The 14,662-nt window shown below is 45.3% G+C and overlaps 1 protein-coding gene and 3 non-coding genes across 8 annotated transcripts; all 4 read right to left on the reverse strand.

Moving 5' to 3' along the window:
• Positions 1-261: 261 nt before the first annotated feature.
• On the reverse strand, positions 262-14,662 carry PABPC4 (poly(A) binding protein cytoplasmic 4). 5 transcript variants are annotated; one of them, XM_066982429.1, is made up of 16 exons: positions 14,531-14,661; positions 13,821-14,066; positions 7,510-7,703; positions 7,090-7,205; positions 6,461-6,600; positions 6,095-6,189; positions 5,384-5,521; positions 4,700-4,795; positions 3,934-4,206; positions 3,573-3,660; positions 3,280-3,399; positions 2,591-2,718; positions 1,877-1,970; positions 1,639-1,769; positions 1,497-1,556; positions 262-606 (listed from the first exon to the last, which is right to left on the reverse strand). In XM_066982429.1, exons 2-16 carry the CDS (start codon positions 14,017-14,019, stop codon positions 577-579), a joined length of 1,902 nt encoding a protein of 633 aa, XP_066838530.1. In that variant the 5' UTR covers positions 14,020-14,066; positions 14,531-14,661; the 3' UTR covers positions 262-576. The 5 variants fall into 5 exon arrangements, with proteins under 5 accessions (XP_066838530.1, XP_047905508.1, XP_066838531.1 ...); XM_048049551.2 differs by having other exon boundaries at positions 1,457-1,556; XM_066982430.1 differs by lacking the exon at positions 14,531-14,661 and adding an exon at positions 14,349-14,465.
• On the reverse strand, positions 3,018-3,151 carry LOC125180315 (small nucleolar RNA SNORA55). The gene has a single exon (XR_007158687.1). It is a non-coding gene; the product is annotated as a small nucleolar RNA SNORA55 (small nucleolar RNA).
• On the reverse strand, positions 4,304-4,432 carry LOC125180317 (small nucleolar RNA SNORA55). Its single transcript, XR_007158689.1, has one exon. It is a non-coding gene; the product is annotated as a small nucleolar RNA SNORA55 (small nucleolar RNA).
• Positions 4,947-5,079, reverse strand: LOC125180316 (small nucleolar RNA SNORA55). The gene has a single exon (XR_007158688.1). It is a non-coding gene; the product is annotated as a small nucleolar RNA SNORA55 (small nucleolar RNA).

Below are 14,662 nucleotides of genomic sequence, written 5' to 3' on the forward strand. Positions count from 1 at the left end.
TCGGCTCCACTTGAAGAACACCTGAGGCCTCGCATTAGCGCCCCACTGGGTTATTTTCATGTTATTTTCATCAAACCCAACATAATAACCCGCGGCATGATTTTAACAGCTGCTTGAAAACAGCACTTGCCCCATTAACAAGCCAAGTAACTCAGATCATAATTTTAATGCATCCATTACATGACAATGGTCTTCTCATTTAATTTTATTAATCTACATTATTATTTATTAACCAAATCTAAGGAAAATATGACAACACAGTGAAAGTTTTTATTCCTTTATTGTTAAGTGCTTTCCAGACTTTCCAAACTGGATTGTTCAGTTAAAACCAAAACCACAAAATACTTTCGATCAGAAATCTTCAGTGTCCTGGCTTAGAAAAGGCAAAGGACAACTGTTCTGACCACAAAGGAAAAGCTTGCAAATCCATTTCTGGTTTTGGAAATCTAGAGCTTTGGGGAACTGACTTTTTAAATAAGATTTTAAAGATTAATTTACAAAATGCAATATAACTATGATATGATGCATTGAGATCTGCAGGACGGTGAAGAATCTTCAAACATCTTGAGCTGATGTCTAGGAAGGGGCTATTTGGCTTCTTGCGTCCTACAGGCAAAAGACGACATTATCTACACAAAGCACAGCTCATTCCAGATAAGCCATAAGGACTAATATAATTTGCAATGTCCAGAAGCTGGTAAGTCATAGATAATATCCATTTCTGATCATCCATTAAGAAACTCACATTCTTTGTAGAGAAGCCAGTCACCAGACCCACTGAGAAATTTACAGGTAAAAATATAAAACCCATCAACCATCACCATTTTGAGTTGTGACAGCTGACCACAACAGCTTCACAGAAAGTGCTTCAGATGTTCGTAGCAACTCCAGACAAACCCACAGAGAAACACATCAGCAAAAGTAAGAGCTATTTTGAATAAAAACCTTATTCAGAAGTTAAACGAGCCAGCTCCAAACACGGGAGACAGCATTTGTTTGGACAGACCTGTGCAAGGAAGTGACATTCCTTACACTAGCACTTTATATACAATATGCAGGTGATTGTCAGGATAAGAAATGGGCATTAACAGTCTACTTAGCCTTGAAGTCACTAGAAAATCTTGTCTCATTTTCTGGATTAGCAATTCACAAGCCTCATTTCAATACATTATCCTTCCATGACATGTCAACTGCTAGGAACATTTCAGGGGCTTATGCAACATCTTTCTGATGCTTAATTAAAATGAGATTTCTGCAGAATACTCCTAAAGCTTCTACAGTAAGGATTCTGTTGCAAGAAGCTACTTTAGTCTTTTTTGAAGAATGGACTAAGATCAGACAAGTTCTGCACCCAGACCTACACAGGCCTCCCAGACCAGATGCATTTACTAACGATCATGCTTTATTTACCCTGATTCTGGAAGCTTTCAATTTAAGTGAGGACTGAGACACTCACCAGTCTTCCCAGTTTAAGAGGTAGCAGCAACCACACCCACCTTCTGGGCAGCTTCTTTCTTGGCTTGGTGAGCCTGCAACACTGCAACAGCCTCCTCCACCTAAGGGAGACAAGTTACCTTGTGAAACTTCTTTTGACCAAAGGGTCCCACCATCTGCCCTAAAGACAAGAGGCCAACTTACCTTTGACCGGAGGGACTCTGGAGACTCTAGCATGTGCAGCAGCTCTGAGTTGTCAATCTCTAGCAGCATTCCTGTGATCTTCCCTGCAAGACTGGGGTGCATAGCTTGAATCAGAGGGAACAAACGTTCTCCTAGAAAAAAAGGAGTTCAGACAGCAGTTCAATTAAAAAGTTGCTGGTGAAACCCAAGGAGCTTTCCCAAGTACAATGCAATCTGTAAGAACCAGAGTTTCACTTACCCAGCATCTGTTTCTGCTCCTGAGGAGGGGCAGCAGCTAGCATGGAGGCTGTTAGTGGTTCCTGTCCCTGAACGTGGACTGCGGGCTGAGGTGCCTGTAGAAGAGCAGACACAAGGATTCAAAAATAGATGCTATGCTGATTGTTTCACATTTAGAGACAAAATAATACAGCCCCTCCTTCTAAAAAACAATGTCAAGCTGACAGCAGACTTCATTTCACAAACAGAAAAGTTGCCCTTAGGTCTTAAACATGCTTCAAATTCTGATCTCAAGAACTCGTCACACATGAGCACTGTAAATATATTACAAAAACTTTACCAAACACGGAGAGACATATCACAATCGAGAAAAAAACATCCACGCCCACTTTCTGTACAATGCAGTGGAGTATGGGAAAGGCTAACTGCCTTCAAAGCCAAATTCTCATTAAGGTATCAAAGTTGATAAAATGAAGGAGCAAAGCTGAGAAGCACAGAACCAAGAAAAATACCTTACAGCATATCTGAGTAAAAAGTGGCTTACTAGGATGAGACAGATAAATCAACTAAGTTGTCCCTGGCAAAGGTACAACTGCCAGGTTTTAAATTCCAACTTCTGTTGCCTGTCTGGGTTATACAAGTAGCTTGACATTTCTGTAAAAACACTTCAGTTGCATGTAAAATCTGTTGGCCTGCAGTTACTTCAGGGACTTCATGACATAGATCCTTGTGTTACCTGCAAAGGCTGTACGGCTGGGTGCGGGCTGCGGACACTTGAGGCGTATTTATAAGGAGGAACCGCTCTGGGAGCAGGGGCAGCTACAGGTGGACGAGGAGCTAAGTTCTGTGCTGCAGTGGCAACACCTGCAAGGGAAGAGAACAGGATTAGAAACACCCAGAGCAATATGCAGCAAGCAAGTTGGGGTGCCTGCTATTAACTGCTGAATTCAAGCCCTGAACTGTACAGTCTAATTACACCACTTTAGAAACTGGCCTCCAAAATGCACTTAGATACTTCAGGAAAGGGCAGTTCTCCCTAAAACTAGACCAGATTCCACATCCTGCATTCAAGATATTTTCTAGTTATTCCTTAGAATAAGTAAATTTGGATGCTCTACTCTGAAAACAATATTCATAACCTGTGGAGCCTTATTTTGAGTGGCAAATGTTGCAGAGTTGTAGAGATGAGCTCCAAGCAAGTGGAAAAGCAACCCATCTGGATTTCCTCTGCTGTGCTGTAGCACCAACTGTCCCCAGACCTGCACTGCACAGCAAGGAATAGGAAAGATTCAGGTGCTGTCTCTGCCCCTTGCTCCAGGTGGCCTTTGGTTATCCGTATCTGACAACCATTTCTGGAAGTAAAAGTCGAGTCTCAACAGCATCCCCCACAGCTGAGGGGACGAGCCGGGGAGGCAGGCACCTTACCAACTCGCTGGGCAGCGGCAGGGAGGCCACGAGAGGCCGGGGCATTGGCAGCAGGGGCCAGATGGCGCAGTGCTGGCCGTGGTCCAGACTGGCGCATGGCATTTGGCATTCCCTGGAAGCCTAATGGAAGAAATACGGGGAAATCCTCAAAACAGAACTGACTGGCGAGTCAGGACAGTCAGCTACAGGAAGCAGGTGGGGGTTGTGCACAGAAAGGAAAGCATGCATTGTTCTTGTTGTGAAGTACAACCAAGAGGGTCATACAACCAAAGCGCTGCTTCCAGAATGCTCACCTTGAGGTCGTCCTCCTTGCTGCCAGCGTGGGTTAGGTCTCATCTGCGTCATTTGGTTGGGTGCATAGTAAGTAGGTCTGCTCTGGGCCTGGAGGGAGACCACACAAGTTTAGAGTGCAGAAGTGAACAACACACATTGTTTACAACGTGTTTTGGCAGTTGTTCCCAGGACTCACTCAATTCACATTAAGACAGCAGGCAGCTGGGAAGTCACAGAATTAACTCCACCGACTACACTCCTCATTAGGAGTTGCTTGCTTACATGCATAAGAAAGGCTCAGTGGGATGACTGCAGCTGAACCATCAAAGGTCCAAGCCAGGTTAAAGATTCGTAACACCGTACTAACTTAACTCAGCTTACCTGGGGCACAGCAGGCATGAAATACCCCCCAGCAGCAGGCTGGAACTGATTAATGATTGTGTTGGCAGGCAAGGCCCTCATCCCAGCAATGCGCTGCATGTACTGATTAGTTAGATGGGCCTTTCGCTCTTCTTTCCTTTGTGCAAGTGCAACATACAATGGCTTTGAGCCCACAATTCGTCCATTCATCTCTGTCACAGCTTTTGTAGCTTCCTCTGGAGAGGAAAAGCAGACAAAGCCAAACCCTTTGCTCCGTCCATCTTCCAGCATCACCTGCAGTAAAGATTAATTGCTAGTGGAGTAACATTACCAAGAACAGCATAAGAATCTGTATTTTCCATCCTAGAGAAACGTCGTATCTCAGGAAGGTAGGTGTTGCAGAGGTGTAGAGACAAGTACTCAATGAAAGATCACCTGTCTGGATTTACTCAGCTTTTCTGTAAGCACCATGTGTCCCCAGGCCCACACTGAGCAGCAAGGAATGGGAAAGATCAGGTGCAGCCTCTAAACACAGGTAGAGAAATGCCATCTGATGCTTATCGGGAGTCACCTCAAATGAGCATGCTTGCCATCTCCCACCCCTTTCATTTCAGGAGGGAATACAACAAGTTATCAGTAAAATCCCGCTGTGACAAGGAAATCTGTGGATTTACTATTCCATATACTCCTCTGACTGCAACGACCCAGGGATAAACAAACAGCCCTTCAATCCCACATCAGATAACAGTTCCTTCTTCAGCCTTAAAAATCCAAGAACTCCAAATACCTTGGCACTTGTTATTGATCCAAAAGGTGAGAACTCCTTCCTCAGTTTTTCATCATCTATAGTGTCGTCTAGGTTTTTAATGTACAGGTTAACTCCCTGGAAGGTAGAGAACAATAAGACACCTATAGTAATGAAGAGAATTTTGAGCACACTGACTGTTGGCATCCATCTGTTAAAGGCGTCATTTGTTTAAAAACCTCTTAATTTAGTATAATGTTCCTTTTGCACCACCAAACCCAAGGGCAAAAAATGTTGCAAAGGTGTAGAGACAAGTCCCACTGCGGTGAAAGGGAGCCCGTCTGGATTTCCTCTGCTTTTCTGTTGCATCATGTGTCCCCAGTCCAGCACTATATTGCAAGGAGCAGGAAAGATTCAGATGCAACCTCTGACATGACAATATTGCCATAAATTAGAGACAACAGCACAGTCAGGCTGTCTCTTTCCATCCTTTGAGGTATCCCCATTGGAAAATGGGGGAGGCTGTGTGACTTCTCACATCCACCTGAACGCTGCCACTGACAGGACTATGCACAGATGTCTCCTTCACCCCCAAATACCAGAGTCACCTTTAAACTTTAACTCCCAGGATATTTTACAGGACAATGACTACTCTGTCAGTTCCTTTTCAGTCTGCCAGTAAATTGCAAACAGTGCTTAAATTCAGAAAAGAGACAGATTATTCACCTGGTACCGGCTGATTCTCTCTTGTTTTAGCTGTTCAAACTTCCGTTTCAGCTCTGCCTGGCGCTCAACCTTCTTCTGTGCTCGCCCTACAAACACCATTTTCCCATTGATATCCTTCCCATTCATTTCTTCTACTGCCTGGACAGAGGGTTCAAAGAAAACTGTCAACTGCTAAAACAAGACAGCAGCTGATCCTGTTAAGAACCTGGCTGCCCGAAGCTCACTTTGTATCTCCCTGCTTGTTAGCCAATAAACCAATCTTGCCATAGCACCTTTACATTGTTCCTGTGTAACACAGACTAATTAAAGATAAACTGAAGTTATCAGGAGAGACCATGCTGACAACCCCACCGTAAGTACTAGACTAACAACAGCAACTTGTGAATTTATCCCCACCCTTCTTGCAGTTAGGGCCGATTTTTAACAAGCATACTGCTTGGATAAGAACTCTCCGAGAACACCCACTCTTTAAGCCCTCTATTGTAATATTTCTTCAACAATTACTGTTATACCACTGTATTCTGTGTGCACCTAGTAAACCGAGAAATGCCAGCTTATTCCTGAATATCAAGGTATTAAAGTGCAGTTTCTAGTCTCCACATCCAGAAGATTACATCCAAGACAGAATTTTGTCTCAACAGGTTTCTGTGGTGAGGCAATTAAGCTCTTCTCTAAAGACACCCAAGCAGCATTAACAACAGTTGGTCATACCTTGTTAGCATCCTCATGCTTTTCAAAGCTTACAAAGCCAAAGCCTTTGGATTTTCCAGTGGGGTCTGTCATCACTTTAACACTCAGAGTCTTACCTGTTACCAAGGGACAGGGTTAGTAAAATATCACATAAGACACTGTCTAGACTATTAAACTCCACATAATAGCCCTACCCTTCTTCTCTTACTTATCTGCTAGCTAGCCTCTGCCTCCCGTCCAGCATTTGACCCAACTACCACACACATGTTAATTCTTATTCATCAGCCTCGAAGTGACCCAGGCAGAGCTACGCAGATGGTAGCAGCACTGTTAAATGAGCATTGGTCATGAAATTCACAGCTTCATTAAAAGTGCTTCTGTATTTACCGTATTTGCTGAAGAGCTCCTTTAGTCTTTCATCATCCATGTCATCCCCAAAGTTTTTAATATAAACATTGGTGAACTCCTTTGCCTTGGCTCCCAGCTCAGCCTCCCGCTCTTTGCGAGACTTGAATCTCCCAACAAATCTGTAGGAAATAATGAAAGTTACAATAAGCGACTTGTTTTCAGGAATGGAAAAGCAATGTGTGATTTGCAGTGAGGAAAAAAAAAAAATGAGTTTGTGGTAGGAGTTGGAAATGGGGAGAAGAAAGGGTGCCAGGAGAACAGAAGGACAAACGGGCCGCAGACCAACCAGAAAAATCACCTGTCCTATTGCAGAGAGAAGCAGCCTGTGATGCCCACCCAGCTCTGCAGTGGAGAGAGCACTGGCCACAGAAACCCACCCAGCCCACTAGCAGAGAGGCAGCAAGTCAAGGCTTGGTTAGGAGAACCCACCAGCCCTGTAATGGAGGGGGAGCAGGCCATGGCTTGGGCAGGGTCACTCACCAGCCCTGTAGTGGAGAGGTAGCAGGCCAAGGCTCGGGCCAGGAGAACCAGTGCCTTGTGTGTCCCTGTTAATACCGAGATGCATCACGGTTCATGCGATCGCTGCTGCTGCTGGCTGTGACACTCACACTTTGCGGTCGTTTAGCAGCATGCCGTTCATCTTCTCGATGGCTCTATCTGCAGCATCCTGGGTCTCAAAGTGCACAAATGCGTAGCCCTTAGAGCCATTCTCATCACACACCACCTAGACATGTGGAGGGAAACCAAACTCAGATCTCTGAACACATACTTTGTCATAGGACGTGATGCCAGCATGTGAAAACAGGTTACTGCCAAGGGTCAAAGCAAGCAGAACATCTGTGTTTCAGACTGGTGCATCTCATGACCGAGCCTGACATAACTCGAGCTATCCCTGACCCTTTGGTCAGCTCTGCCTTCCAGAGGCATCACTCCTCACTTGGCTAAAGGTGTCCCTTCCGCTTCCTACACTGGATGTGTCTGAACACGTCACCAATACAGCAGAATTGGACAAAGTAACCACATCTCACCTTGCAGGACAAAATATTCCCAAACGCTGAGAATGTGTCATAAAGTGCCTTGTTATCAATGGATTTGTCCAGGTTCTTAATGAAGACATTCCCAACCCCTGACTTCCTCAAGGAGGGGTCCCTCTGAGACCACATGATGCGAATGGGTTTTCCTTTGATCACATCAAAATTCATGGTGTCTAGAGCACGCTCAGCTGCAAGAGAAGTCAAGAACAGGTTTCTCTGGATTGTTAAAGAATAAAGGTTTCCATCCTGTGAGAGATGGTTTTCTCTGAATTATAGTCAGCTCATGGAGACGTTTGGGGCCACCAATTCCAATGACTAGGGTTTGTTTCGTTTGTTTTTAACTTGATGTTTCAAGGGAAGGCTTTGCAACATGTACATAAAAATGTACAGTGACTATAACAGGCTTAATAAACTGTTCCGAACTGACATGACAGTAGTCTTTTAAGTCATGTAGAAATGAATGCCAAAATGCCTGGGCTTCATTCATTAGTTATATTCTTCATTATCATAAAGGTAAATGTATGCACCCAAAATAAGGAAAGGAAATACAGAAAACCCTGGGAAAAAAAGAAGCAGCAAAAATGACCAACTGGCTTGTTTGCTTTTCATGAGCTCTCATCTACCCATGCTTGTTTCTATTAAGAGAAAAGGATCATCTCTCTATCAGGTCAGGGACAGAAAATGCACATGAACACATGGCTGGCTGGGAACAACATGAGTCAGTCCCTACAGCCTACATGGCCAAAAAATGATTCCCCATTTGCTCAATCTGAAAGTGAGTAAGAATGGACAAAACACTGTAAAAGAAGTCCACATAGCCTACGTGATGAGTATGGAAGTGTACAGATAAATTCTAAAACCCCACTGCTGCCATTCTAACCCACACTGAACTGGCCCCCCTCCACAATTCTATTTCTGCTACCTACTGATATATTAAAAGGATCATTACGTACACTCATTAGGATCTTGTTCATAAAATTCAAATGCTTGGGACTCTTCTGTGCAAGGAAACACTCCCAGCATGGAGTGGGCAGAGAATGAAAGACTGTCAGTTCCCAGCATGAGGCAGGGAGAGAGAAGAATATGCATTAAAAATTCAGGAATATTAACAGGGCAGAACCCATTTCCCAGATTTGCTCGGCTCAGTTCTTCCATGCCACCTTCACCCTATGATACTTGCCAATTAGATTTCAGGAGCAACAAATTCCAGGAAAACACCAAGTTGAACACCTGCTTTTGTGTGATACTTTGCTAGTGCAAGCAGAGCAACTGTGCAGCGTTTCACAGAGCCACCACCAGGAACCCCAACGGGTCACTGCCTGCAGAAGTCTCCTGCACTCCCTACCCCAGGATCAGTTTGAACTACTGCATGGAAGTTTTAGGAGTTTTTCCGCATGCTTCAAAAATATCTTTCTGGTGTTGCTTTTCAAGCTGAAGTGGTGCCACTGCTGTTTTCCCCAGCCCTTCACACACAACCCCAACTAGGAAACAAGTTCTGCTGGGCCTCACTCCTGAAGTAGTCAGGCTTGCAAAAAAAAAAATAGAAATCATTTTAGGAATAAAACTATACTTGCTAGGACTCTACTAGCTCTATTAGCTAGTCAAAGGTATTCGATTCAATTAACTGCCATGCTGAAATGATTCCTCAGCTGCTACTCTGAATCAATGCAACCCTCCGGTTCTTCCCGCAGCCCACTCCCAGTAGGCACTTCAGCAGGCGACTTGGTCCGGCTTGTCAAATTCGGCAGTGTTTATTTATAGCACAGAGGTCCTCCAGAAGCATGCGTTGGCAAGGGCACAAACTAGTCATAAATACCATTTGCAGCAGAAAGAGAGCTCCTGCTGAAAGGTGACAGGCAGGTGAAGCAGTGGCGAGCAACCAGAGGGAACCGTTCTGCAGCAGGTACTGAGATATAGGCCAGTTATGAACTACACAGACTAGTTATGAACTATATAGACTAATTAGGAACTTACTCCCGCTTCTCTCAAGCTTCCTAAGTGCGCACCAGCAGGCACTACTACACCACTCTTTCAGCAGCTTGCAAGTACTCCATGGTATTGTCACACTCTGCTTGAAACACACACATGCTTCTTGTGAGCAGTGCTGTAAGGAAGCCCTGGCGAGATTTCCTGATCTGAAGGAGGCCTGCCATACCCCCAGGTAGAAATGCAATCACATCACACCAGTACCTGAGAAAAGCCATGAAGGATCAGCAGAACGATGCGAGTGACTCAGACTAAACACACCCAGTTCACTTCCTTCATCTGAACACCTTCTCATTTTCCTCTACTTAAGCAGCAAATCTTCACCCACTTCAGTTCCTGTATCTATTTCTCTCCCACAGGTTCCTGTCATCCTTCCAGCAGGCTCAACTGCAACTCACACAACATTGCACACACTTTTAACCCCTTTCAGACTCTTTCCATTCTTCTTCAAGCGCCTTTTGGACAGGGAATACATACGATCACCCCTTGCAGTTTGCCTTAGGCCTCAAAGCAATCATTCTCACTTACAGGCTCCTCAAGAGCCAAGGCTGCTGTGGCTGAGCAGCACAAAGCATAACCACACGTACACCAGGATTCACCCATCAGAAACTCTGCACAGGGAGTTTTATCCTGCAACGACAGCTGCTCTGCAGGCCTCCAGGCTCTTGCTTCTGTCACTAACTAAGAAAGACCTGACAACAATAACAGGGCAAATTTAGCCACTTAAAACTAGCGAGGTTTTGCACAGAACAGACTTGATCCCCATTTCTTTTAACCCCTTGACAGCAGAGTTAGAAGAAAATGCTGTCAGCAATGAAGCATGTACATAACCACTTTTCCCTTTTAACTGCACACCTGTATTCATATTATCCAGGTCTTCCTTATGCTGTTCTCTCCTTGAAGGAAGAAGAGAGGCAACAAGTTTATCTACACTCTTCTACGCCTTTCGTTTTTAGAGACAATTCTCTAATCCCAGCTCTGGGTTCGTTCTTGACTTGGGAAACACGCTGTTTTCTCTGTACTTGCAGAACAGCTTATCTCTACAGCCACACTGAAGTTTCTCTGCTTCATTATCAGAGTTGTCATGTCATAACTGTCAATGTTATGAAACCCTGGAATGCAATTAAATTGCATGAGGAACACATGAGAAAGGAAATTCAGCTTTTCTTCCAAATAAAATGAGTTTCTTTCCCTTTACAGTCAAAAAAATAAATATTAACAACCATGGCTGAGCCTGAACTACCCAGAACTTTGAAGCATTTCCTTCATCTGCCTATTGGAGTATGACAGAATCAGTACTCAGCATTCACTGGCTACTACACCACAGAACTGCAATCAAAGGCAGCAGAGCTCATTTTCACTAAAAATAACGTCTCTGCAGCAGACTACACCAGCTAGACAATGCATGTCCAAAGAGTAACCCCTTCCAGGGTAAAGTATCACTCCATTAGCCAAGAAAAACAAAGAAAAATGTAAGCTCTTAGCCAATTTGGATACAGGAGTTCTGGAAACACGGGATGTTCAGGACGTGACAGTGGTCCCACTTTACCGGGGAGTTCTGGCTGCTACCTGACTTTATGGCCACAGTTTGGTTTCTCTAGTCAGTAAAGGCAGAGTCCTATTTCCCACAAAAAGATTAAGATGTGGTAAATCCTCAGATTTACAAAACGTTCAAAAAATGCCAGTGAAACGCAAGCTACCATATCAACTCCTTTAATATCTACTACCATTTCGAACATACTAACAGCATGCCCACAAGAACTTCCCTAGAAGTTTCCAGTGCACAAATCTTCCTGATTACTTTATATTTTATAGCAGGATATTTTATAGTAGCTTAACAATCACCCATAAATCAGAAGAGTTCCCTGCAGTGCTACAGAACACCGCCTATCTTTTTGTAGGCTGAGTAAAATGACGTCCAAATGCATTTTTGCTTATGCATCCCTAGAAGAAAATACAGATTCCTCCTATTCTCCGAGAGCCTTCACACAGACAGTACTGGGTACTGCTACGGTGAAAACAAAAGCCAAAATTCCTGCATTTGACAATAAAGATTCATAAAATGCCTTAGGTTGGAAGGGACCTTAAAGATCATCTACTTCCAACCCCCCTGCCATAGGCAGGGATGTGGTTGTAAAGATTGTATTTTTCACAGCCAAGTCTTGGTTTCAGATAGACCTCAACACACCACCACCACGCTCACCTTCCCAACACGATCTGTTCATGTTCTGCTGCATTACGTTTAGTACAGCAACTGCCTTTTACTCGTAACATGCTGCAGTTTGCCAGGCAAGTTAGGAGTTTTTCCAGAAGAGATCACTTCACAAAGGCAGGAGAGTTTGTCTGTTTCTCCTTCGCAATATTAACTCAAAGATTAGGTTTAAGTCGCTTGACCTTGTAAGACCCACCAGTAACAGGACACCAGTTACTCTGTCAAAGTATCACTTGAAGTACTGGGACTTCCTAAAATGTCTGCTGCCTCACCAGGAGTCCAGAATGACACAACGTCCCTCCGAATTCCTGCCTATCTATTACCACTAAAGATTACTTTGAAATACACGGGAAGGCCAGCTGTCTTCATGTTTGTACGAGGAGAACAACTTCTTGCTAAAGCGAGCATTTCTAACTAGCCACTCTTCCCTTTTAACATCATACCTACACCTACGTTATACAGGTCTTCTCTGCTTTAAGGAAGAGAACTTTATACGCTTTCACACACACAGCCTGATATTTCTGAGTTCCTTCATGGATCTATTTTTGCTTCCTGTTAGTTTCTCCTCTTATCCTGCAAAAAAAAAAGAAATCATAGCCTAGACAAAGGCAGGTAAGCCTGGGTTACTGTACCCTTGCTTGCACAGCACAAACATACCAAGCTTGTTTTATAAGACGGAGCCAGAGCAGACAGGTTCACCTGAACAGGAGAGAGGCATATGTACAGGCTCTCAGGTTCTTTCCTTCCTGCTGGGAAGTTTCGAGACAAATACAGAGCTTAACCTGCATAAAAGCAATGTAGAGAGTTCTATGAATGAGTTCTTATGCACTGAGTTGCGGACAGTTTTGTTTTTTGTTTTCAATCAGCCTGGCAAGAGAAAAAATCAGAAAAGCTCAGTCATATCAGTCAGTATCCCAAGGAAAGGATGTGCAGAAGGCACTCTGAATCAGGGAAGAGGATGGAAGCGAGGATGGCACACAGTCACAACCAGATTACATAAAATCATACTCCATATTCCAGCCAAGAGCAAAATCCCACAGGCTCTACTTGCTTGCAGGAGCACAGTTTTGTGACAAAACTGGTTTTCTACACATTACGAAGACTTTGATCCAAAGTCTATTTCTTACCCTGCGTAACAGACTGCTGGCTGCTCTTTGCAAAACTGTAGAACAGGACGACCAGCTGGAACCTACAGGAGAGTTCACCTGCTGTTGAAGTCTGTGCTTTTATGAATTGATGCTGAATTAAAGGGAAGAGTGCACCTTATCTATCCTATAGATGCCTATATATAGACACTGCTAAATCACAGCACACAGCAGTAAACCTGCACCAGTCAACAAGCAAATGCTCTAAAAATGAGGGCAGAAAACGCTGACCCACTTTTCTTCCAGAAAAGACTTGCTCCAAAATGACCTTTTCTGTCCCTTCTTTCACATTTCTGCTGCTATAGTGCTGGAATACCTACTTGAGCAGGTCCCAAATTAAAGTATTAAGAAAGAATCTGACCAGAGCAAACCAACATGGATTCTGTAGATGAGACAGAGGTTTTCACACACTGCACAATGCATCTTCTTTCCCATTAATACAGGAATATCACTTCAGACTGGAAGACCCATCCGGGTGCTTCCACAAATACAGCAACACAGAGTCCATCAGATCTCTCCAGTATTAAGTCATAGTGGGTAGACAGCCAGAGGCTCAGTCAAACTGAACATCTGACCAGGGCTGATTACTTTCACATTTTATTGCCAGGACTGACTGCATGAAGTCCCACGTAAATAGCCTAAACCTACACCAGAACAGAGGCACATGGTAGAGATTATCCTCTTATATGCACTGCAATAAACCCAAGTCTCGAAAGTTTAATTTCAGTAACAGAGAAACAGTTCTATTAACCAGAGATGTCACCGAGATGTGCATTTGCGAAGTATTTTGGAGACACCAAGCAATAAAAAATATTTGAACTCCCCAAGCACTAACTTATCCCGTAACTGCAACACTGGTGGGAGCTACACGGCAGAACACACGAACAGCAGGGTGCGTTAATGGGAAAGAGTGAGGAAAAGTGAAGGCGGCGGCCGTGGCTGTGGCCCTACGTGTCACTTACCGTCGGCGGGCTGCTGGAAGTTGACGTAGGCGTACCCGAGGGAGCGGCGGGTGATCATGTCCCTGCAGACCCGGATGGAGAGCACAGGCCCGGCAGGGCTGAACTTCTCGTAGAGCATGGCCTCGGTGACATCGGGGTGCAGGTCGCCCACGTAGAGCGACGCCATCGGGTAGCTGCTGGCCGCCGCCGCCGCGTTCATCGTCCCCGCACGTGCTCCCGGCAGCCGCGGGGGTTATTCTGGGGTTTCTTTAAGTAAAGCTTTCGGTAAATATTTAAACGGGGTGGGGGGAGAAATACAGAACCCAACTTAAAAGCCTCACTAAAGGGGTCCGGGGGGGGGGGGGCCAGGCCCCGCACCGAGTCCCACCAGAGACGGGGCAGCCTCACAGAACAAGCCCCCGCTCCCCAGCCCGGAGCTGGTTCTATTGGGTTTGCTGGGGTTTTAGAAAAAAATATATATATTATACACATATTATATATATATATAATCACCAACTGTTTCCCAAAGATACCTTTATAGGAACCAACCTCCTGCACTCAAACCGTCCCCGCTAGGCTCACGGACGTTGCACCACAGCGCAGGCCGCTCCGCGCGGGGCAGCAGCCCCGGGGGGGCTCCGCGCCGGGACCGGGACCGGGCCGCAGCCGCGCTCGCCCCGCGCCCCCCCCCCGCCCCCTCCCCGGTCGGCGCCGGGCCCGACCCCACTCACGCGCTGCGGCCCCGGCGAGCAAAGAGGCGGCGGCGGGCGGCGGGCGGCCCTTTATAGCCGCCGCCGCGGCGAGACGGGGCCCCGAGCGGCCGCCAGGGGGAGGCGGCGGCGGGCCCGGCCCGGAGGGAGCGA

This window comes from Anser cygnoides, chromosome 24, assembly GCF_040182565.1.
Source record: "Anser cygnoides isolate HZ-2024a breed goose chromosome 24, Taihu_goose_T2T_genome, whole genome shotgun sequence".
Lineage (NCBI taxonomy): Eukaryota > Metazoa > Chordata > Aves > Anseriformes > Anatidae > Anser > Anser cygnoides.

Bases quoted from the DNA above. Each gene is read 5' to 3' on its own strand.
- PABPC4 (XM_066982429.1), bottom strand. From the start codon at position 14,019: ATGAACGCGGCGGCGGCGGCCAGCAGCTACCCGATGGCGTCGCTCTAC. The intron at 6,601-7,089 runs GTGAGTGTCACA...TATTTCCTACAG, and splicing joins CTGCTAAACGACCGCAAAGT to ATTTGTTGGGAGATTCAAGT. The intron at 5,522-6,094 runs GTATGACCAACT...CCCTCTGTCCAG, and splicing joins AGCATGAGGATGCTAACAAG to GCAGTAGAAGAAATGAATGG.